This window comes from Oreochromis aureus, linkage group 7, assembly GCF_013358895.1.
Source record: "Oreochromis aureus strain Israel breed Guangdong linkage group 7, ZZ_aureus, whole genome shotgun sequence".
Lineage (NCBI taxonomy): Eukaryota > Metazoa > Chordata > Actinopteri > Cichliformes > Cichlidae > Oreochromis > Oreochromis aureus.
In genome coordinates, this window is record NC_052948.1 from 15,370,125 (window position 1) to 15,393,627 (window position 23,503).

At 39.4% G+C, this 23,503-nt stretch overlaps 2 protein-coding genes and 1 non-coding gene across 8 annotated transcripts in view; 1 reads left to right on the plus strand and 2 right to left on the minus strand.

Moving 5' to 3' along the window:
- Nucleotides 1-313: 313 nt before the first annotated feature.
- Nucleotides 314-400, minus strand: trnay-gua. The gene is given in 2 exon segments: nt 314-349; nt 364-400. It is a non-coding gene; the product is annotated as a tRNA-Tyr (tRNA).
- Nucleotides 401-1,365: 965 nt separating this feature from the next.
- On the minus strand, nt 1,366-5,917 carry LOC116326722 (small VCP interacting protein). Its single transcript, XM_031748121.2, has 4 exons — nt 5,225-5,917; nt 4,906-4,956; nt 3,833-3,949; nt 1,366-2,683 (listed from the first exon to the last, which is right to left on the minus strand). The coding sequence occupies exons 1-4, from the start codon at nt 5,285-5,287 to the stop codon at nt 2,669-2,671; spliced, it is 246 nt and encodes an 81-aa protein (XP_031603981.1). The 5' UTR covers nt 5,288-5,917; the 3' UTR covers nt 1,366-2,668.
- A 6,251-nt stretch (nt 5,918-12,168) lies between these two features.
- Nucleotides 12,169-23,503, plus strand: part of ano3 (anoctamin 3) — a 48,461-nt gene continuing 37,126 nt past the window's right edge. For 5 of the 6 annotated variants that reach the window (XM_031748040.2, XM_031748042.2, XM_031748041.2 and 2 more), the window contains exon 1: nt 18,103-18,345. In XM_031748040.2, coding sequence (XP_031603900.1) covers nt 18,300-18,345 — 46 coding nt within the window. In that variant the 5' untranslated portion in view covers nt 18,103-18,299. Of the gene's footprint in view, nt 12,311-18,102; nt 18,346-23,503 lie in introns of those variants that run through there. The other variant, XM_039614778.1, reaches the window with a different exon arrangement.

The window sequence follows — 23,503 nt, forward strand, 5'->3', positions numbered from 1 at the left end:
GGGCATGCCTTTCAAAAAAAAAAAAAAAAAAAAAAAAAAAGTGTTACTGTTAAGTGTGGAGAGATTCAGAAACACGTTGCTGTTTGCACATATTTGATAATGAGGTCTGCACAGAAGCTGAAGAAGAGTCCAGGGTAATATTCATAATAAAATCACAGTAACGATGATGTTGGTTTGTGAATGGGCAGGGCTCATGTCTGAACATACTTTAGTTCAGGGAAACAGAGATAATGTTTGAATACGACACTGACCTGTAACGTTCAGGATATTTTACTGTTATGTAGACGAAACGAAAATTTTGTGAAAAGATGTCTCCTTCGAGCCGGATTTGAACCAGCGACCTAAGGATTTCAGCTGTGACATCTACAGTCCTCCGCTCTACCAACTGAGCTATCGAAGGGACGCTGGTGGTGATAGCATCCATGTGTGTGGATTAGCTAACGAATACTGGCTTTCACTGCTCTGCTTACACGTGAATTATATTTCTGCGTCAGTCTACGTCATTACTTACGCCTTAAGGCAGCGGTGTTTCCTTCTTTCCTCCTTCCTTCTGTCGAGATTGTGAAGCGCGTGAGGTTTGGGTTGATGACGTATGTGGTGATATTCGAAGCCACGCGAGCCGATGTTGTGGCAAAACGTGATCATCTGTTTAAATGAAAAATTCATTTAAATGCTCTATTTCGAGAGCGATCAGACCAGGAGTGCAGGACAAACTGTAACATCTATAACACAAGTTATATAAAGTTATTTTTAAGCGTCCAAACGGACCCGGATTGATTATAAAGTAGAACACAGAGTCGTAATTACACGTAGAAAACAGGTTATTTCTTTATTTGTATAACCAGTTTTTAATCCTGTTGTCTGCAAACTATTTATCAAAAGGACATTAGACACCGGTCGTGTGTCAAAAAGTGATCATCTGACCAAAAGGGATTTCCGGTATTTGCCAAAAAGTGATTATCCGTATTGAAACTGCTGTAAATGATTTGTTGGCCAATAATATGTGAAACGATGTCAAATGCATCCCTCATGAATTATATCAAGTCATTTTGAGCCACAAACAACATTCCTGTGACAAAGTAGAAGCTGCAATCAGTCTATTTAGCAACACAAGCAAAGATACATTTAAAAAAAGACACACAGACAACATAAAAAATGAGATAGTTTAAAACCTTAAATATAAAGAAATGGGGGGTGGCTCAAGACTTTTGCACATCTCTGGCTACACCTGATCAACTCTAGACATGTCAGAAACTGTAAATATTAATATTTGTTTACATTTTTGTCAACTATATTAACAGTGAAACTCTACCACTAGGTATTGCCTCTAAAACTGTGATTTTACACATGAAATTGACACAAGGGTAGCAGAAATGTGATTTATTGTAGCAAATAACATTGGCTAGATTTCTTCTACAAAATGGCAAGAGCACCAGAAGCATTTAAGGAAGGCTGTAAGAAACGCACTCAGCCAAGCAAGTCAAAGAAAATATCTTAAAACATCTGTTTTCTCCTTCATCTTCCTTCAGTCTCGTTTCCATTGTAGTGGACTTTAACCTTCGAACGAAAGTGAGCATATTGGCTGACGGTGTGCAAATAGGTGTGTAACAAAAGCTTCAGTTGTAGTATGGCAATTCACAAACACATTTCTCATTTAGATTAAGCAGCCATTCCATCCGTGTTTGCATACACTACAATTCAATGCAACAAACTCAAAAACTGTGCATGATAAACAAAGTAATTAAAAAACAGGGCTCTATTAAAGTAGGGCAAAGACTAGTGCGAAGAACTAGGGCATATGCAAAAAGGCTTTTATTGCACATCCTTTCATTCTTAGTGGCTGGAGAGTGCTCTATGGTTGCTCTACATTATTCAGCAGTATTTATTAGCTGCTGCAGTTTTTGTCAAGTATAAACTTTGTGCTTACCAAGGAATCACCGCATTAGATGCGCCACATAGAGTCCACCTACATTCTCAGCACAAAAACACCCATTTTTTTTCCAATACAAACACACAAAATAAATAATGACCCCAATGTGGTCTGTGTCACTGACTCGCCTCGGTGATGAGCAAAGAGCACATTATGAGTTGGGTAAAATTAGTCAAGTTAGCAGTGTTTGCACTAGTCTTTGAGTTGCCAAATAACAGAGCCCATCACAAAGTGAGTTCATGCTAAAAAGGTGCCTAGTGAGAAACAGAAAGGCGATGTAACCGTTACCGGATATACGGTGAATAATTAACTTGGACTAGGAAAACCAAACACAGTGAGGGAAGCTGTGTCTTGATGTACAACTGCATTTTATAGCGATGTTCCTCCATGTTACCTAATGGGAGTCACTGTACTGCAACACTGTGTCTAATCAATCTTCACACAAATCTGACATAATTGTGTTTGCTTGCACATTACTGTGTCACCCCTGACTCGTCCAAAGGTACAAACTGGTTTGTATAACTTGGCAAATTCTGCTGTGTTTTGTGTGGAATAACTTACGAATAACGGATTGTTTTGCACCTGAGCGGCTGCAGACTCATAACATGACACAGATACATAACAGGCAAAGAAAAGAAAAAAGTAAAAACGGACAGCAGTTCCAACATCTTTCAAGTCATCTTGCAGCAATACGTTATATATTTAGACATCCGAGTTCAGACTTTACCATCAGGATTTTCAGCCCATCTGCCACTACAGGAAAAAAGAAAAACACAACAAATTACAACAGTGTTTATCATTCACAATGATAAATAGCAATCATTGCCATTGTGATATGAAATTATCCACAAGGATAAGTATTCACTTCAAAATACAGTCATATTTTCATTCACTTTAAAACTATTATAAAAGTTCTTTTGTAAATGTCAAGATTTTTCAAGTTTAATTAAAAAAAGAAAGCTGACTGTTAAAGTTCAGGCGAGAAAAAAGAAGACAAACACAGACAAGCTCAATGTGGTGTTTAAGCGGTTAATGATTTCTAACCCATCTTATGGGTAACTACATGCTGTGCAGCTGTGTTCAGGTTTTGTGCTTCTGCTTTATTACTTGAAGTAAAACAATGGAAACTATGCTGGTGCTGTATGTTTCTGCAGACAGGCCGGAACATAAACACCCCTGTTATCTTCTTCAGTGCTGTGGTTTGGATTGACATAAACTCCATGTCAATCCAAAGTTCATATTTCAAATTCCAAATAACTCCCTGCTGTGTTTCAGACATTTTGTGCATGAATTTAATTATGCTAAAAAAATAAATAAAAACATTCTGCAGCCTAGTGTTCCATTACTTTTTACCCCTTATTGAAGTTGGGCACCATGTGTGAATATTTTTTATGATGTTACTTGAAAATAAAATATATAAGCACACAGTCTAAAGAACAAAAACATGTGCAAATACATAATTCAGAACTGTGTTTGATAGCGTGTTGGTCCTGGTGTTATGTTGGCTTGGTTGTGCCACTTTGTGTTTGTAGCTTTTCTGGCCTTGTGTTTTCATATCTCAGTGTTGATTAAAAAGGGCAAGTTGTTCTTTGACATGCCATAAAGACTTTTACACCTGAGATGATAAAATACAGGTGTAGCTCATCTATAAGATTCATGATGCACTCACGGCAAACTTTTAAATGAGGCTCTGAAGGCAGGATGTCTCATTTTATTTTAAGAGAGAGGGGTCAAGGGGAGGTATCGAGCATGTGCAATCCTGTGTCTCTCAGAAGAATCAAAGCATTTTTTGATTGCTTTGATTCCCTCTGACTCATGAGTTTATGTCCCGCCACTGTCACTATCTACAACAGATAGTTCTGTTTTTAACCCACTAAGTTTGAGGATAAACACACAACTGACCTTCAGCCCGCCACCACCACCTGACACAGAGGTGCTCATCGCTTGTTTCTCAGCTTCTTCCTGTTTTTTCCTTTTCCTTTCGACTGCTTCTGGATTTTTAACACCCCTGTATGCCGTCTGGAAAAAAGCGTGGGGTATGATCAAGTGCCAAGATGCAACAGCTTGATAATAAGTGTTTTATTTTGCTTATATTTTCAACATATACAAACAGTCTCAAAAGCATGCATGTGGGTTTTAATAAATTATTTTACCACAATCTTTCAGGCGCACACAAGGCTTGTTCAACCACAACCAGCGAGGGGGCATTCAACTGCCAAATAAGGCAGTCCAGCTGGAGGTTGAAGCAGCTACTTTCAGCAGTGCTGTGCTGCTCAACTGAGACGACTGTGGGTTGTTAGGGACCAGTGCTTTGACCAGCATCAGAGTGTGAACTGTCACGGTGTCGGAAGACTTAAGGATGAAAACGGTGACTGGGAGCACAAGGTTGTGGTAGTTAAGCCAATCCAGAAGACTCACCTGGCCAGGTAGAGTTTTCACCCTGGTCCAGGTCTACTTACCTTGAGAGAACTCTAGCGCGTCTCTTTTTCAAGTGGGTTTTCTGTGCGATAAAAAATACTCACCACACTGTAAACTAACTCCACCTTTAATACTGCACTCAGTTACCAGATTACTGGGTATGTATGTGGCGCCAAAGACACAGTCCAATACATAAATATATAATAAATTTTGTGAAGTTCAGTTTTTGGTGAAACTTTTGTTTTGGGGTTGTTGTTTTTTTACAGAGCTCACTTAGTGACTTAGTGAAAGTGAGTTTTATTCCTATTTTAATTATACTACCAAAAAGGCACTTCTAGTGATGTTATAAACAAGCTTCAACAAAAAACAGCACAATTCAACTACACTGCTGATTTCAATGAGTAATGGCAGAGTTAATGTTTGTACTTGTACTGAATAACACACCTCAGCTGAGCTCAGTGAGCTGCACCCAATAACCTGGTAAGTGTACTACACACGTGTAACAATGTTTTAGTACTTGGAAAATGGACAATAAGACGCGACCAGTCGTAACTTACCTCTTTTTGTCTTTTTTCGGCGGCTTCAGCTAACTGTTGTCTCCTGGTCTCCTGTTGGGAACATGGGAAACTTGTGAGCTAAAGCTGTCCTCTCTGAGTTAAGCATGTTGGGCCTGAAGCATACTTAACATGCCGCTGTTCACACACAGTCAACGCCTCCTCAGCGTTACCTAGCAGGGCCCATTGGTGTCCTAATGGTGATCAATCAAATTCACGTGGGCTCAGCTAATTCCTATATCAATTCTTACTCATTTCTAGTATTCAGCTGACCTATTTATTGCTAAAGCTGTGTAATAACAACCGTAGTAAATTAACTTACAGGATCTGGAGTGACCACAACGTCGTCCGCTGCTCCACCAAGGCACGGTAAGCACATCCCCATACTTCAGTTTTTAATTTAGACAGTAAAAGGCAACGCTGAAAATTAGTTTGCGCTGTTTTCGTGGTGCCTAACTACCAAACTAACCAGATGGCAGGCCCGTTTGTAATGCTGGGTGAGAGTTAAGGCAAATGAAAAAGGAGCAGCAGCGGCTTCTATTCCCAACTACTACTACTGCTGCTGTTGTTGGGTCATCTGGCATAACGTTACCGTTAGCTACGGAACATTAGCATTCTAGCTAGCGGCTACCACTACAAGCCCAGCTGCGTCTCCAAGCCGCATGATAAATTACTTCTCCTCGCACCTCTTGTTCAATCGCCGCGACATTTGGAAAACAGCAGTGTGAAAGTCAGACGCCTCAGTCAAATGCTTTTTTTCCTCCTTTGAGTTTGTTTTGGTCCGAGATCAACGGGCTGACGAGTCAGCCAAAGTATGTTCACTAACGATAGGTTAGTAAACACTGTCTTACTGTTCGCCTCCAATAAAAACAAGAGTAACCATGCTGCAATGCCACCATGAAAAACACTAAAAAAAATACTACTGTTTTTAACAGTTGACAGTAGAGTAAGTAGTTGTAGTCTTATTTAGTTTTTACTCTCTGAATAACAATAAGGTATAGCGGGACTTTGAACATAACTAGGTGACAAGGGGCGGATACTTCGCTTATAGATAGCCCAGCAGCACCGCCTTGTGGCGAAGAGTGGGACGAATCTAATGAGAATGAGAATGAATGAGAAATACTGTATATTATTTTGTTACAACGACAATAGTAATAGTAATGATAATGATAATAATAACCCTAATAACTAATTATTAACTAGCAGATGCATTTCTCCCACACATATAAACTGTATTATTCAGGTGATAGCAGGTGGAGTTGAATCTGTTAAAGAAGGTGCTCTGCTGCTTGTCCAGTAAGGGGTGCCGAGGGCAGTTGGGATTTTCCCTGATGTATAACAGACCTACTCACACCACGACTTCAAAAGTGTCCAGTTTGCAGCCCATCATAGACCCAACCTTCCTAATCAGTTTATGTAGTCTGTTGGTGTCACCAGCTCCCCAGGAGACCACCGCAAAGTACACTGTGCTCACCACAGCTGAGTGACAGAAAATATCCATCATTTTGCTGCACACTTTGAAGAATCTCAGGAAATTAGAGCTTGCTCATCCCCTTTTTGTATATGGCTTCTGTGCTGATCTTCCATTTCAGCCTGGTGTAGATGTGGATGCGCATAATCAAAATAATAAAAAAATATAAGACAAAAGTTCTTTCAGATCTACAAACAAGCCTCATTACTTAGCAGAAATTTTAAAATGTCTTTGGTCAATTATTTTGGTAGTTTTTGTCAGTCAGAATGAGAATCAGAATACTTTATTATTCCCTGGGGAAATTATGTAAATTAGTTATCAAACTTGTGAAATCCAATGGTCATCTGGGCATCCGCATGAAGTCCAGTGAAATCTGATAAAGGTTACTGACTTACCCTCAAAAAAGGTATTAAAAGCTTTTGTTTCCCTTCTGGTATTTAAGCATTTAACATCATCTTTGCTTCTTTGAGAATTTTTACCACAGATTGTAATTCTCTCTGGTAACAAGTATTTTTGCTGGATATACTCCCCTGTAATAAGATATTATAATAGCAGGATATTATATCCTTTTATTCTCATTCCCACAATGATTCTCGTGGTGTACACATAACTACCTTGAAAGCAGAATTCACCCCCTATAACCTGCACAGTAAATATTGAAATGATCAGATCAACAAAAATCTAAGCAAATGTTCTGGGTTATTCTCTATAAATCTTGTTTTGAAGCAAAAATGAATTTAACACAATAAAACTCTAAAAAGAATAGTTTTTATTTTAAAATAATTACCCTTAAGAGAGTGGATAGATTCGCAGTACCTTCTCTTGATACAAATACACTCTAATTTACTCAATCTACCGAGAAACCTTTGTGTGTGAAATGAGTAATGTTCCATAAAGCACTCAATATGCTACAGTCAATAGTCTGAGAGTTTAATGTTGTACCCCTCTTTGTCTGACAACACCTCAAACTCCACCCATTCATCTCTGCTGCAGCGTCCAGGCTATTTCACAGCTTTAAGTGCTGCACTGTGGGACTGACAGGTCCATGAGGCTGCACAGCTTTTGCAGTTTGTACAAGTTATCATTCAGAAACTTTTTGATGGGGGAATTATACTGAAGGTGGAAGCAAATGCAATGGAAATGAAAGCGTCACAAGCTCTAGGCACTTCCTCAGGTAGGTTCAGCTCACTTCTGAGGGAGCAACACAGAGTTTATGATGACATTAAATCTGCAGCTAGCTGTAAAACTGAAGGGTTTAATATTAGCTACTGAAGACTTGATATGATCTGTTATACAATGTTATCTTATTTCACCCAGCATGCTTATTTAATGGCTTTGCCTTTGGTAACAAACCTGTTTGCTGGATATACTGTGTATGCCGTTCAATATTCAGCTGTTTTCCCGCTCTTTTTTGTGTGGCATAAACAAACGCTAATATTATGCGGTCATTGCATAACATTGCATGCTGTAGTAGTGCATGCTTTTCATAGTGCTTGCAACATGAGCATCTGATGAGAGCATGAATCTTTCATATGTATGAAACATGCTGGTAATCTTCCTGATGAACACTGATCCTTGTGGGTTCATTTATTAATGAAGCATGATGTTAAATGAATGGCACTTGGAAGTGTAGTTTCATTATGGTCAATAATAAATTTCTATGGGAGGGGGGGTTCTTCATGTCATTTTCTATAAGTTAGGAATAGAGGAAGTGGCCCTGCTTGTATAGCAGGGCCACTTATAACTGATGCGCCTTCTTGGAGCATGCTAACTTATCAGTGTCATGTCTGCATAGCACTCAGGAAAGCTCATTGTAATCTTGTGCTGAAAACCTCAACGGTAAGCCACAGACCATTTAAAGTAAAGACTTTTTTTTTTTCCCTAGCGAAATCCAACAAACATGTCCAGCATCATTCAGTTCAATGAGGCGGCAAACTAACGCACGAGTGGAGTGGCTTTTATTAGCTGCTCTCAATCACCTCTGCCACGGCCAATCGGGAAAATGGTAAATACTGTGGTTATCCCATCTTGCTGAGTGGGCGATGTATGAACAGGGGACAGGCGCTCTTGAGCGGAGGGGGGAGGGCGCGAGGACCAAATCGTGACGTGGTGGCGCCGCAGGAAGTGTCATGAAGTGGTCGCAAGTCATCAGGAGTTCAAAGCTGTGAGTGTATTCTGGTCCATTTGGGTCACTTCTCCCTGTGACCGCCTCACATGAAGCAGAGATGTCACAGAAACAGTTTCTGATAGAGAGCGACCCGGGACGTGACAGAGGAACTGTGCCCACGATGCTTATTTTGTAAATGTCAGGTTTTTAAAATCCCAGTTAGTTCACGCTCCGAGAGTTGCTGCAAAATGTTATCTCTTGTTGAAAACAATGAAATGTAACGAAAACAATACTGCAGAATGACAGAGTCAAGCTCGATGACTTTAACCTGGAACTTCTGTATGAAAAACAAGGCCATAGCTTAAAGAGAAAAGAGTGTTCAGGTGAATCTGCAGCATTTTCTTTTTGCACTTTTTGTTGACAATTTGTATTTTTTCAACTTTTCAGCACTGGACACCCGATTCCTTGCTGACTTTTGTAAAATAAATCCATCAATTTATATAAAGAAAAAACACAAAAATCAGGAACAAACTGATGACCCAACATAGCCTGGTGTTTTTCTGAAATCCTCTTCTTCTTTCTTTTTTTTTTTTTAAAGTAAGGATAATAAAGGCAACAGGAGGTTTCCCCTGTGCCCTCCCTGAAATCTGTTACATGGGGGCTTTTTGTTCTTTTTATTATGGTGTTGACTGGCCACACATACAGACCTGCTGCTTCCTAATGCATTTTTTTTTAAAATAAATCTGAAGAAGGCCATCATATTATCCACTCAGAGAAAGAAGCACGCATGTTACAACCATTTATGTGACCTAAAGTGATTCACACGGACTAACGTAAGCTGTCCAGGCATGCATAACAGCTTGGAGTGGCCATCATGTAATGCAAATACCACACAGTAAATTTTCCATACAAGGACGTGCACCTCCCTTTAGCTTACATGTGTTAAAATGATAAACACTTAGTCCCTTTTTATTGAATTAACAGCAGGGGAAGATGTGCACCTGACTACACTTAACACGAAAAATTACATTATCAGCTGCTGACGTTGACAAGTTTTAGCTGGCTTGAGTGCGAGCACATTAAGCAGTTAAAAGTCCACTATGTGTTTCTGGGATTTGTTGTGATTCAGTCATGCTTGTGAGTCCAGCCCTCAGCAAAGTTTGGCTGCCCTGTAAAATGAAAATAAAACAAAACACAATTTCTTTTAAATCCAAAATGAGCCAGACACTCAAATTGCTTTTTTGAACAGAGCTGTGAGCTTTTAATGGAGTCACTTTTTCCTCGACATCTTATCGCAGATTCGCGTCTGTTTGAGACGGGAATTTAGTCAGCTTTGAAATGTACTTGTTTAAATAAATAATCAATCTTCCAGGAAGTTTGAGTAGGAAGTTCCCTGCTCATCAATCGATCTACCTAATGTCTCTATAGTTTTTGAAACCTTCAGGACAGCACACTGCTGCACTTAGCACGCGTATCTTTAATGGACACAAGCACATTTTAGGTAATATGTTTCTCCCCACTAGTTTTCCAGAGCTTTGATGACCTGGATGTTGCAGTTTCTTTGATCATCCCCTGTAATGATCTCTTTAATGGCAGACAGTTTAAAATTTGGCATTTCAGTCACAAACTGTACTCAACATGTTTGCCAACCAAAGTTTACTTTTCTTGTGGGCTTCATTAAAATGAGATATTAAACCTGTGAAGAGTCATTTCTGACATGAAAACTCTTAATCTTACTAAGTCATGTTGTTTGGACTGTGAGCTCAACACTGAGGCCCTTCCTGTTGGTCTTAGTGAAGCTAAATATACACTTTTCCCTTCATCACACACACACACACACACACACACACACAGTTTTTATTTTCCATTTTACAGTAATTAAAATGTGGTTATCCTTTGTGCGACCTGTTTAAGGCTATGAATCGTAGCCTCTACATTAACTGATTACAGCAATTATTTCAGTATAATTAGTTTAAATAGATGCAAACTGGTTAAATATATTGTAACGTTTAAGAGGCCTTAAGCCGTTTCGCCTTGGTATTGTGTTCATTATTTCAATTCAACACATTCACACGAAGAAGAGCAAACACTGAGCATAAAGAATTCTAATCAATTAAGTGTTAAAAAAAATTTATAATACACTGAAAAGTCACTTATTGTGCTTTTTCTTATCTGCTATATTCAGATATTCAGTATATACTTTCACTATAGTGAACTATGTTTTATTTACTGCTTCTACAAGCCACATATTAAAAAAAATATAAAATTAAAAATACAAATAAACATTTTTTTTTTTAAAGTACTCTAACTCTATGCAAGTCTTCTATTTTCTTTCTTTTTTCTTTTTCTTTTTAGAAAGAGCAAATTTCTGTTAATATTATATCCGCAAATTTTGTTTGTGTTCTCTCCCATTTTTCCCATTTGAAGGATGCTCAAATCAAACATGGTCAAAGTTTCAAATACAGAGGTCAGTGCAGTGTGGACATGAAATAATTCCGGTGAGCCAAAAGTTCAGACTTCATGGTGCTCTAACAGCTCTGTTTCATATGATATCAGTCAGAGCACGTATCCTTACTGTGGTCATCTCGGTTACACAGCTGAGGGTGTGTAACCGTTCCACCACCTGCTCTTCAAATTTAATGCTGGCAGGAAGAAGAATAAAACTGACTTTAAGGGAGAAATGCCGTTTTGTTTCATGAATTGGTGATAAGGGGCTGCACTAAGGCCCATAATACACTGTGTATCATGCGTAGCTACTCTGCTAGAGTAGTAAGTAAGAGGAAGGATGCCACAGAGCCAAGGGTACAAAGAGAGAGTGGTAAGCTGCTCCAAATTTTTGGTGTTAAGGTTTGGAATACAATTCCACTTAGTTTCCAGATGGGTGGGATCACAAGAAGAATATAAGTGATGTCCTCATTTATACTGTTGAACTCTAGTAGAGGCTAAGATTAAAAATAAGGAGCTAGAAAGGAAACGAGTCCCTCCAAGAATCAGTTCTAGCGAGTCATGGCATGGACACGTCGTCTCTGGAGCTGCTTTTGGCAAGAATGTTGGCTTGGCGGTTGGATGAGGTTACAATGTTTTGCTGTGTCAAAAGTAAGCTCCAGCTGAATGCCAGATGAAAATGCATGACAGATGTCGTTTGTTTTGCCAGCCAGTGGATTTAATAATGCTGCTCATGTATATTTGTGAAAATCCACATTATTTAAAATGTGAGCAGATGAAAAGGGTAACTTTACATAACAGTGTAGGCCAAACCATCGGTGTCTTCCAGTTATTTTAGTTTGGCTAAAATCTGGTTTTCCAAAGCTGGTTTGAGTGAAAATGATCCCTTAACAAAGCCTTGATATTAAACATCCGGACATGTCTGTTAGTTTAACTGTTCCACAGTTGAATTTTGAAAGCCAGGAGCTTTAGTGGTCCCCATTAGTGTCAAGTATCAGAAGACAAAAAGGAATATCACAGACTCATTAATAATGCATGAGTGTAGTAACTTGAGAAGGATAAGTAGAGAGCTGGGCTTCTGTGATCATCAACAAAATTAACTGATGTGGACATGCAAGCTTCATTTTCCTGTGGACAACTTACACAAGTGATATTATTGTTTGAGCTGGAAACAGCCGTCAGCACGCTACCACTCACTGATTTATGATATTTTCTTTGTTTCACAGGATCATGTCATCAGGAAAACTCTGTGTACCTCCCCCTGCTGGAGAGTCAGGTCTCCAGCTCCTCCAGTGGCATCAGACACCATGCTCCTATCAGTCCCACCATCAGCCCATCCTGGAGCAGTTCCCGCTCTGGAGGCACAGACACCGACCAGCAGTCTGGTGAGCCTGCCAGCAGGTCTTGGAAAGCCAAATGTTTACAAACAATCCAAGCACTGCCTCCTGTCGATAAGCATATTTTTCCACATCTAAATTGTGTGTATAAATTTTGGGTTTATGAAATTTGAAGCTGTCTTCCTCGTGTTGCCCAGTGAGTGGCTGACTCAGTCAGTCTAGAGCAAGCTCCACACATTTGCGCCAAAACAGCACAAACACCATAAAAAGTGTTTGAACCAAAGTTGAAGCCAGTAAAGTCAATATTTTGACCCCTTATTTTCATCGTTTCATATTTTATATAATATGTTACTGAAAGATCAGTTACTATAATATTTATTTCAATTCAATTTTATTTTATTTATATAGTGCCAAATGACAACAACAGTCACCTCAAGCTGCTTAATATTAGGTAAGGTAAAGACCCTATAATAATACAGAGAAACCCCAGATGACCCCCTATGAGCAAGCACTTTGGTGACAGAGGGAAAGAAAAACTCCCTTTAACAGGAAGAAACCTCCAGCAGAACCAGACTCACGGAGGGGCAGCCATCTGCCACGACTGGTTGGGGATGAGCTGAGGGAGAAAGGACAAAAGACATGCTGTGGAAGACAACTAGAGATTAATATTAACTAATAATTAAATGTAGAGTGGTGTATAAACACATGGTGAGTGAAAATGTGTGAGAGAAGGAGAACTGTTAAGTGCATCATGGGAATCCTCCAGCACCCTATTGCAGCATAACTAAGGGTGGATTCAGGGTCACCCAGTCCAGCCCTAACTATGAGCTTTCTCAAAAAGGAAAGTCTAAAGCCTAAAGATTAATCAATGAGAATTAAAAATCATTTGTTGTTCAGGCACACATTGGGAGTGGCTGGCTTCACCTCGGTCCAGAGAGAAAAGCTTTGAGCCTCGAATGAACTTTTAAACTGACTTCATCAGCAGATCTCTCCGTTGCTAAGCCTTACAACAAAACCATCACAGTTAATTTAGCTGAAAGTGTTGATGCCAGAGGCCTTCGCTATTCAGGAGCCTCTCAAGCAGCTTCTTTGATTCTCCGAATGGCACGCTAATGCAGAGCCTCCCTGAGGGACAAGTAATGTGTTGAATATTAGTGAAGGTAGCTTTGATTGTTTCTAAGTGGCTGTTTCTCACGATTTCTCTGAGTTGAGTATCTGTTATTCCATATTACGCCACTGCTATACAAGCTGAATAATGCTCTAACTACAAATCACAGCTCAATAAAAATGCATTGATGTGCAGACTACTGTTACTTATGGATTTTTCCTTATGGCTTTATTGGCATTTTCTCTTTATTATCCACAGTTTCTGGCCTGTTACATAAATTTTTATGTAATTGGCCAGAAACTAACACTCAGTCACCCAACTGATTAATCCAGGCAATTTCATTATGACACATATTACTTAAAAATAAAAACTGCAAATAAAAACTTTTCATTCCAGGATTTCTAGGCCCCGTTCCACCACTGAGGCCCGGGGTACACATTTCCACTTTTGCCCCCACTATGATGCACCTGCTTTTTTTTTTTAACTTAAACATTACATGCAGCTGGCCATTTAATTTTAAGGAGTCAAGGTTATCATTCTTTTTGTCTGATTGTGTATTTATGCACATGAGCTGAGGTTAGTAACAGTTAGCCACACTTTCCACAGGGTGGCAGTATATCATTTGTCTAAAATCATCCCTTTGCAGTGCTCCCATCTGACCTACATCCTCGAACTAACAGGCAGGAATGGAAAAGATAGAATTTAAAGTGGGGCTAACCCACTGATAAGAGCTGCAGTTTTATTTATTAATCACCCCAGTGGAAGAAATGCATTAGCTTGCTAGTTCAATGTTGCGTCGCTGGGGTTGGCACACAGTGCCCTGATACCAGTCTTTAATAAACATCAGAACAGTGGGAGGAGTAAAAGCATGCTGAGCTGCAAGAAAACAGATGGTATTTGCATCTATGACAGATGCCAGGCTTCTTTTGTCAGTAACCCCACAGACGTAGATTGATATACAAAACTAAGGCCAAAGACCAAGATAAAGATTGTGTTTTTGTTCCCGAGGCAAACAGTCACCAGATAGCAGCAGTCAGTTCAGTTTCTGCTTGCACAGAAACAGGATGAAACACCCATGAGAGAGCTTTCTCTCTCATGATCCAGATTAGTGGTCTGCTGCTGTAACTCTCTGGGGATGACATTGAAATAAGACCAGTGACCTTGCAGATAAACCTAGATGAACTGTCAGCTTGGTTAATACTACAAAACTGGAGACTTAAAAAGAATTTATTTTGTATCCCATAAACTACCCGTGTGTTTTACTAATAACCGTGATAATTATGATCCACATTAAATGTGTCATTTCTGACATGTTAGGTAATTACATATACACTGAATTTTGTTATACTTCATGGTTAAAATACATAGGATTGCATCATTGCTCAAATATTATTATTACAATATCAACTGAATCTATCCCACTTTTAACAAACCTGATTGTAAATACTAAAAAATAATCTCCTGATTTGTTCCATTATTATTACTATTATTTTGTGACTCTGACTACAAATGCTAAAGAGACTGAGGAAGTAACATTTCACAAAAGCCTTTAAAAATGCCAAAGGAAGAAGGTGACACCTGTGATAAAAAGGTAGAGCGTGCAGTCTTTGATTAAATGTACAAAAAAGATTTATAAATATCATTTAAATTGTCGTGTTTTCCAATATATAATCTCAATAAGTTATATTAAAAAAAAAACATGTGTAGTCTCAGTTTAAAGGTTTGGTCCTGAGTCCTTAGAAGGTCTTACAATTCTGTAAATACAACGTCAACACATGACAACAAAGCCAAAATGCAGAAGCAGTGTGGAAAAACTAAGCACACCTCATGATTTAGCAGCTTGCAGAAACACCACCTACTTCAATAATTTGAAGTTATTTTCTGTATGGCTTTATCCATCTTGCACATCACTGAGGAGGAATTTTGACCCACACTTCTTTAAACTTCTTCTTCTTTGAAGTTTTTGTGCATTTCTTTATGCACAGCTCTCTTAAGGTCCCACCACAGTGTTTCAGTCAGGTTGAGGACTTTGACCGGGCGATCGCAACACTGTGATTCTTTTCTTTGTTGGCCATTCTGTTGTAGATTCACTGCTGTGTTTGGCATCATTGTCCTGTTGCATGAACCAGTTTAGGCCAAGCTTTAGCTGTCACACAGATGGCCTCATATTTGCCTCTAGAATTCTTTGGTATACAGAGGACTTCATCGTCAACTGAAGAGCTCCTTAACGTGCCTAATGTGGCACATCATGGCCAAAGATCTGTGGTGTCATCTCTCCAAAACACATTGTTCCAGAATTTTTCTGGTTTGTTCAAAAGCAACTTTGCAAATCTAACTATCAAAGCATCTGCTTAGACAGAGGTACTCACACGTTGCTGTTTGACTTGCTGTCAATCAACAGTTGCATTTGAATAGTAGTAGTTGGCTGTTACTTACCCTCTTAATTCCTAAAAATGCAGGAACTGCAATTTGCTTTAGTGTTTGTTAAAGAAATAATGGCACAGGACCTTTAATGACATGGTGAAAGACTCAAGAGCCACTTATTTCTCTCAACTACTTGCAGTAGGAAAAAGAAATCCTAAAGTTGTCTTTGATACAGTGAGTAGCATCGTCTCTCCCCCAACGCCATGTACACCTGTCTTTTCAGATAAGGACTGTAGTGAATTTTTAAAATTTTTTCAAGATAAGATTAGTTGCCTAAGAGGTAACATAACTCCCTTAGGTAACCCCACCAATCATGATCTTCCACACCCCATGATTATGGAATCTTTTCTCCCAATTTCTTTAAAAGATCTATCAGAAATACTGACCCAATTGAAACCCTCAACGAGCTCAGCTGATGTCTTACCTACTCATTTATTTTGTAAAGTTTTTGATACCATTGGGCCCTCTGTGGTCACGCTAATAAACTGTTCCTTGCTATCTGGCTCTGTCCCCAGGTGCTTTAAACAGGGGGTTATTCAACCTTTGCTGAAAAAGCCTAACCTGGATCCAACACTTCAGTCAAGCTTCAGGCCCATCTCAAAACTTCCTTTTATCTCTAAAATCTTAGAAAAAGTCGTTTGGCTACAAGTAAAGAAAGCGCTGGAGAAGCATAATATTCTTGATAAATTTCAGTCGGGTTTTAGGAAGCTACACTCTACAGAAACAGCTCTCCTGAAAGTCACAAATGATCTTTTGATGGCTGCAGACAGGGGTGATTGCTCAGTCCTAGTTCTTCTAGACCTTAGCTCAGCCTTTGATACCGTTGACCATCAGATCTTAATCCATCGCTTAAATCTTATGGTAGGGATATCTGGATCTGTCCTAAAGTGGTTCACCTCATTTCTGGAGGATAGAACACTTTTAGTTTCAGTGGGAAACTTTCGATCAGATGCGGCTAAGTTTCTATGTGGAGTCCCACAAGGTTCGGTTTTAAGCCCCCTGTTATTTTCACTATATATTCTTCCTTTAGGCTGGATCATTAGCGGCTTCAAAAATATTTCCTACCATCTGTATGCAGACGATATCCAATTATACATCTCCTTTAAACCTTGGGAATTAGACAAGCTATCCACTCTTATGGACTGTCTTAAGGAAATTAATGTTTGGATGACAAACAATTTTTTGCAGCTGAACGCAGACAAGACCGAGTGCTTAATCCTTGCTCCAGAGAATATCAAGCCCCAAATTAGTCAACAAATTAGACCTGCTAAGGACCCAATTAATTTTTACATTATACTAAATGAAATATCCTAGAAATTAATGCGGTTGCACTTTTTATTTCCCACATAACTGTAATATAACTGTTTAACACTGTCAAAAGCAGTAAAATGTGCAGTTGAAAACAAAAATGTTAACGTGCAGAAGGAGAGAATGACTTCCTGATGAAATATACACTGTTGTGTATTTCACTGCCCGAATCTGCAATAAACAACAAATCTGTCATTTAAGTGGATTTCTGTTTGTGCAGTGCACGACTATTAGTCCTCCAGCTGTAATAGTCTGCAATCAAACTGCGCTGCAGCTACATGGTGCCCTGTTCAGCTTTAGTTTCCATGACTGATGAAACATTTACTGTCAAACAAGGGGTCTCCTGCCATTGCAGCCTGGGCTCTGTGAGGCCTGTGTTGGTGAGATATTGACTTTTTGTCTTTTGTCTGTAGTTATTTTTCATTATTATTATTTCTTTTAGTGTTAAAAATTTTAAATTGAAGCTAACTGTAGATGAGTGCAGCTTCCTCTAACAACAACTTTACACCATCATTTGTCTTGGATTTTTATGATCATGTGATCATGTGTCCCATGGTTTGAGAAAATTAGAGAGGGAAAGAAAGTATTTTTACTTTTTAGTATTTTTTCGTTTTGTTATAAAAAGGTTGATTGCAGTGTCTCAAATGTGAATTCGACTTAAAAAGAACAAACAACAACGTCCCCATGTTTACATATTTTTGTCTGTGATATTTAGGAAGCAGTAGCCTGTACTGCATTATATTTAACTTAATACTGGGTCCACGGCTGTGTGTTTTTTTCTGTTTGGATAAGTGCAGCTTTCAGCAGGAGGATAACTGGAGAGCAAATCAAATTTGTCGACGGTCCATTTGCGATATGCTGTCCGTGGTAATTTCCCGCAGCTTTAGTAAATCAGCACGGAGGAGGACAGGAGGTGGACGCGTCCATCTCAGGACCTCCCCTACCTCCCGTCGCCATGACAACAGCCGTGGATGGTGGCGATAGGGGAGCGGAGGGGGGTTTTGGGGTAGGGGGGGTGGGAGCTTGCATAGAGGAGACAGGTGTTGCTGGCGTTTGCGCATCGCCAGTGAGCTCGTTTGGCAGGATGGGAGCTGAGGGAACACCTACACAACCCCGCCACAGTTTCCCATGTTTTCCGCAGTTTTGCTTTTTTAAATACGGAATTTGATTTGCGCTGGGAACCAACTGAACGCCGCCATGGTGCACCACTCGGGCTCAATCCAGTCCTTCAAGCAGCAGAAAGGTTTGTGTATAACGTGAGGGGAGATTCAAGGTGTCAAGATGTGATTTTCTTTTTTTTGTTTGTTTTTTTAGACGAGTGTGGCTACTTTTTTTTCTCTTGTTGAACAGTTTGTGTGTGAAGTGGTGCTCGGGGGTAATGGTCTCTCCACTTGCTGTTAGTGTGACGCAGAGTTGGAAGCTTTGCAGCCTCGTCCTCCTGGGAAGAAGCCTGTTTCTGAAACCAGCACTTTTGGTATTTTGTCCGCTACTTTACGTTGCACTGACAGTCTTACCCACGTTTTTATTATAAGGGTCCAGCCTAGTTAAATAAAACCGTGCAGGTCACAGTGATCAGAAATGTAAAACAATTTGAAAGATCAACAACTTGAAACTTGAAGCACGTTTGGTAGATTTAAGTGGAAAGCTGAGGTTTCCCAGAGAAAACACATTTCTGCGCAGTTCATACAAAAAATAGCCCGGTTTCTAAACTTGTGTTCATATCCATGCTCATATGAATAAGCAGGACAGGAAGGTAATAACCGAACTTAAAATTCAGTTGTGCTTTGAGGGGAAAAAATAAATAAAAACCATTCTGTTCAGATCTGTTCAGAAGCATGCCAGATAGTTTGTGACATGTGATATGTTTGTCCCGTGAAACCTGCGAGGAATAGCTTCTTTCTGCGTTTTCTGACAGCCTTTTTGTTAATGAAGCTGTTAAAAATTCCTGTAATGCAGTCAAAATGGGGAAAATAAATAGTCAGATTTGATTTCTCCATGTTGGTGTGCTGTTGGTTGTTTTACATTTTGGACAGGTACTCTTTTTACACACAGGACAAACTGTTCTGTAAAAGAAAGCTACTTTGCATCTGCACACTGCTGCAAATCTGTGAGTAAAAAAAAAACAGTGCCACATACCACTGCTTCTATGTGCAGCTTGATTACACTGCTGGGCCAGTATTGATTTTACACCCTAAGTAGGGTTCCTTGGGGGAAATTAGTGCTTCTTCAATGCTTTGTGGTTCTTGCTGTCTAAATTTAGAAAAATGGTGAAGAAAGATCTTGTTTTTCATGCTGAGCCAGGCTAATAAATGGGGAACAGTTACCTCTTTTGTTATCCGTACCCGGCTGAAGATGGGAAAGTGCATCCCCTGGCTTCTGATGAGACAGTGCTGAGCAGCTCAACCTCATGAGTGGGGGATGCCCTGCTGGGAAAGGCTGCTCTTGTTCACCTCTCTGGGTTTATTTTGGATTCTTTGTTTAATCGTATAAAATGTTCGTCTGTTCAGTTATTATTTCCTTCTGTATTAATGCATCAGAGAAAATCCTACATTATGAAATTTTATAAGCTCAGAATAATGACCTCATGACTTCAGTCAGCGCTCCAGAGGACTATATCAGATTTATGTTAAAGTTTGTAACCCAGAGGACCCACTCAATATTTCTATGGCTGTTAAGTGCACCATTAAAATGAACGCGAAGGTGGTGAATTTTGGCTCACAAAGACCTGCTAAAGCAAAACTCAGCAATTATATTGCACTTCCTCGAACACAATCAATTGCACCATATGCATTAAAAGGCTTGGAGATGGAAATGCTGTTTCACCATATGAATCCTTTGAAAAGTTTTTGTATGGTTTCTGCAGCAAAACCATTATAACTGTGTAGGTAATCACAAAAATCTGAAAATGGATTCTAAAATTATCTGGAAGCTAATATCAGGTACTTTATCTGGGAGTTTAATTATTATTATTCTCCATATTTCACTTAAAATGCACACTGCTGAGCTGCAGGTTAGAAATGGATGAAATTTAACAGAAGAGATGTCCTTTTCATCTTGCCTTCAAAAATATCTCACTCGGGTGATATGAACAGCAAAAAAAAGCACAGCTACAGTTAGTCTTTGGCAAAAATGACTCATCTGATTTGTGCTTTCAAGGATTTGAGTGAATTTCAAATGCTCTTTGGCAGACTGATCATGAAGTCAGATTTGTCTGCAGCATGCTGGTGGATCACGTTGAAATCCTGAACACTCTGCAGAAAGTTTTTCTTCTTTTTTCTTTTTTTTTTTGCTTTAAGCGTATAAAAATTTAAAGGTAACCTGGTTCTTCAATCAAAGATTTAAGTCTAAGCTCCGTGCTTCTACATAGCGTTGTGCACTTTGGTAAGAGGCATGTAGTCCTTCCAGCCGGCTGCTATTATAGCTTGTATATTCTACATCAGATGATATTCTGCTCATCTTCATCATGGGTGTTGCTTTTTCTTTTCTTTTTTTTTAACCCAGAAGCCCTCATTAGCTTAAAAGAGAGTAACTTTGATGTTTGTGAGTGCTTGTCATCTGTAGATGGCATCTGTAGGACTGAGGCTGTGCTCTCTTTGCCTGCAGTTTTCCACAGTAAATGTTTAAGTTTTTGTGTATTTGTTGTTGTGGTGTGTGCATGCGGACGTGCGTAAACCTTTGCTTGCACAGTCCGGGGCTGACCACCTGTCCTCTTATGCAAGCAGGCAGATGGGTTTATAGCCACAGACACTAATATCAGAACAGATAATATTATCTGTCTATTATATATTTAAACAGGCTACTGTAGGATAGTAGGCAGACATCAGTTTTATGTACGATGATTTATTCAACATGCTGGGCTGAAACTAACAAAATCAAGTCTTTTCTTCTGTGTGTATACGCACATGTGTGTGTGTGTGTGTGTGTGTGTGTGTGTGTGTGTGTGTGTGTGTGTGTGGTCTGGCAGTTAGCAGCTTTAACACTTTCACAGTCCTTAAATAGTCGGCGCTTGTTTGGTTGCTAGGTTATAAGAACAATGCAGGCGGAAGTTCTGCTGGAGCCCAAAACATATTTAATCACATCCACAAACGCCGCAGAGTCTGAGCATTTGGGCATTTTAAACCAAACCGAGCCTCTGTACAATATAGGCGTGATGTTGCATATTCTATCCTGTAGCTTGTGTCCATTCCCTCCTCAGGTGTGTGTGCACAAACGCAACAGAGGCTTTACAGAAAATCCTGTCATGTAGTGGAATCAGAAGCAATCGGAGGCATAAGTGGATAGTGTGACGTTAAAGCGATGAGGACACAGATTGGAAGAGAAAGAGGATGTTTAATCTCCTATAATGATGCAACCCAGAGGTCCTGCCAGGCTTGTATAATAGGATCCTGAATTGTGTAAACAGTGGGTAAAAATGTGCCGTCTGTGAAGAGGTACGTTTACGGTCAGGCTGTCCGGCTCAACTGCACGTGACTGACACATGTGTCCATGGAGCTAATTATAACTGTTATAAACCATTCATTCATGTATTTTAAAGTGTTTTGCTGTTGGCATTTAAACGTTTAATCGAAACAGTGTCCATGCTATGTTGTTCTTTGAAACCAGACTGATTAGAAACCAAGTATTTTTTTTAATTGGTCATTTTATCAGTTTCTCAAGCCCTTCAGCTGGGATGCAAAGTTTGGGTCGATAGTTATTTAATAAAGTGGGATCACCACCTTTTGGCAAAGGTAACACAAAAGCTCTTCTCCAAATATCAGGAACAGTATAAGAATATGTGACACTGTTTGGGCTTTAATACCAGCAGTGAGGTGTAAGAAATATGGAGGGAGGTTATCAAGACCTGCTGATTTTTTAGGATTGAGGCCTTTTACAGTCTTTAAACTTCAATGACAGAAAATAGAGAAATCGAAAAAAATGATCATTGAGAATACAATTATTGGGCAGGAAGATGCCTGATTGACAATCAGAAACATTTTTAAATGGGGAGCTGGAAGAAATAAAATATCTGTTAAAGCAGTTAAGCATTTTTCAAATATGAACTTAAGACTTAAAGTAATTGTGACTCATATATCCTATTTATTTTTAGCACTTATTTGAGCCTTTATTTTACACATGGTAATTGTTTTGTGATGGACTCGCAGGCGTAGGCCCCTGCAGCCTTTCAGCATATGGGTCTCTTGCTCAAACAGATGACATAAAGTTTTAGCTCCATTGCCTATTTTTTAAATGCTTTTATAGCTATTGTAGCCTAATGCCACTGTTTAACCACACGGTTCATTACACACAAAAAGTGTGAGGGCTGAATCAATTATTAGTGCACAACAGAGTCGCTAAAACGGCAATTTTATGACAGCTGAATAAATGCACTGAATACTGCTGCGTGTTAAATCAAGCTTAGGGATGCGTTATTGCACTCTGCTGTGGATCTATCACTTGGCAGGTGTGCACTGAAAACAATCCGCCACCCTTTGCCATCTAATAGCTTTGAAGATCGTTCAAGGAAGCAGTTTGCACCAAAATTCTCATATGACTCATATCATTAGAATAGCCTTCACACCATGTTTTACTGGCTAGGCCTGATAAGGGACGGATGAATGGGAAAAGTGCCCTTGCTCTATGTGTTACGTCTCTTGTTCAGGTCCTTCTAATTAAATGAGCTTTCCAAGAGGTGATACATCTTCAATGCCTGATGAAGCATTAAACTTTAGAAGCTTAGAGTTAAATACTGTGAAGAAAAACAAGACTTGAAGACTCTCCAGACTTTACTTAGCAATGTTTTAAGACTTAATTTCTCATCATCTGGAAGTGGGGAGTCATTACTGTGTATGAGAAAGAAATGTGGTAATCTGTGTGTCTTCAGTCAGTGTTAGCAGGTCTTTAACCTTAAAACGTATTGGTTTATTAAAGATGGCATCATTTTGTGCTTCAAACCAGTGTGCCATTCTCCCAGTAACTTAAATGTGTGTCTGTGGTCGTAGTGTCATTGTGTTCCTGAGGTCTGGGCAGTGTTTTCCACAGTGTGATCATCATATCGCCCCCCTGTGTGATCAGCAGTAACTGTCGCCATCATCCCTGGGGGTGTATCACAAAAAAACGCAAACAACACTCTCTCACCAGAACTGCTGACACACACACACACACACACACACACACACACACACACACACACATTTTGGAGTTTATTTCCCACTCACAGCATGATAACAAAGAATAGAGGCTATACCAGCGGGAAAGCCTCCTTCGCATACAGTGGTGAATGATTTAATTTACTGTTGTGGATGGATACATCGGCCGGACAGCTAAAACGCTGTGAAGTCATAACATGTGCTCAGTTCTTTATTTTTCTTTGTGCCTGCATGTCTTCCTCTCTGTTTTCATATCTGTAAAATGAGCAATCCCCA

Bases quoted from the DNA above. Each gene is read 5' to 3' on its own strand.
- LOC116326722 (XM_031748121.2), bottom strand. From the start codon at position 5,287: ATGGGGATGTGCTTACCGTGCCTTGGTGGAGCAGCGGACGACGTTGTG. The intron at 4,957-5,224 runs GTAAGTTAATTT...TGTTCCCAACAG, and splicing joins TTGTGGTCACTCCAGATCCT to GAGACCAGGAGACAACAGTT. The intron at 3,950-4,905 runs GTAAGTTACGAC...GCTTTTTTCCAG, and splicing joins CCGAAAAAAGACAAAAAGAG to ACGGCATACAGGGGTGTTAA.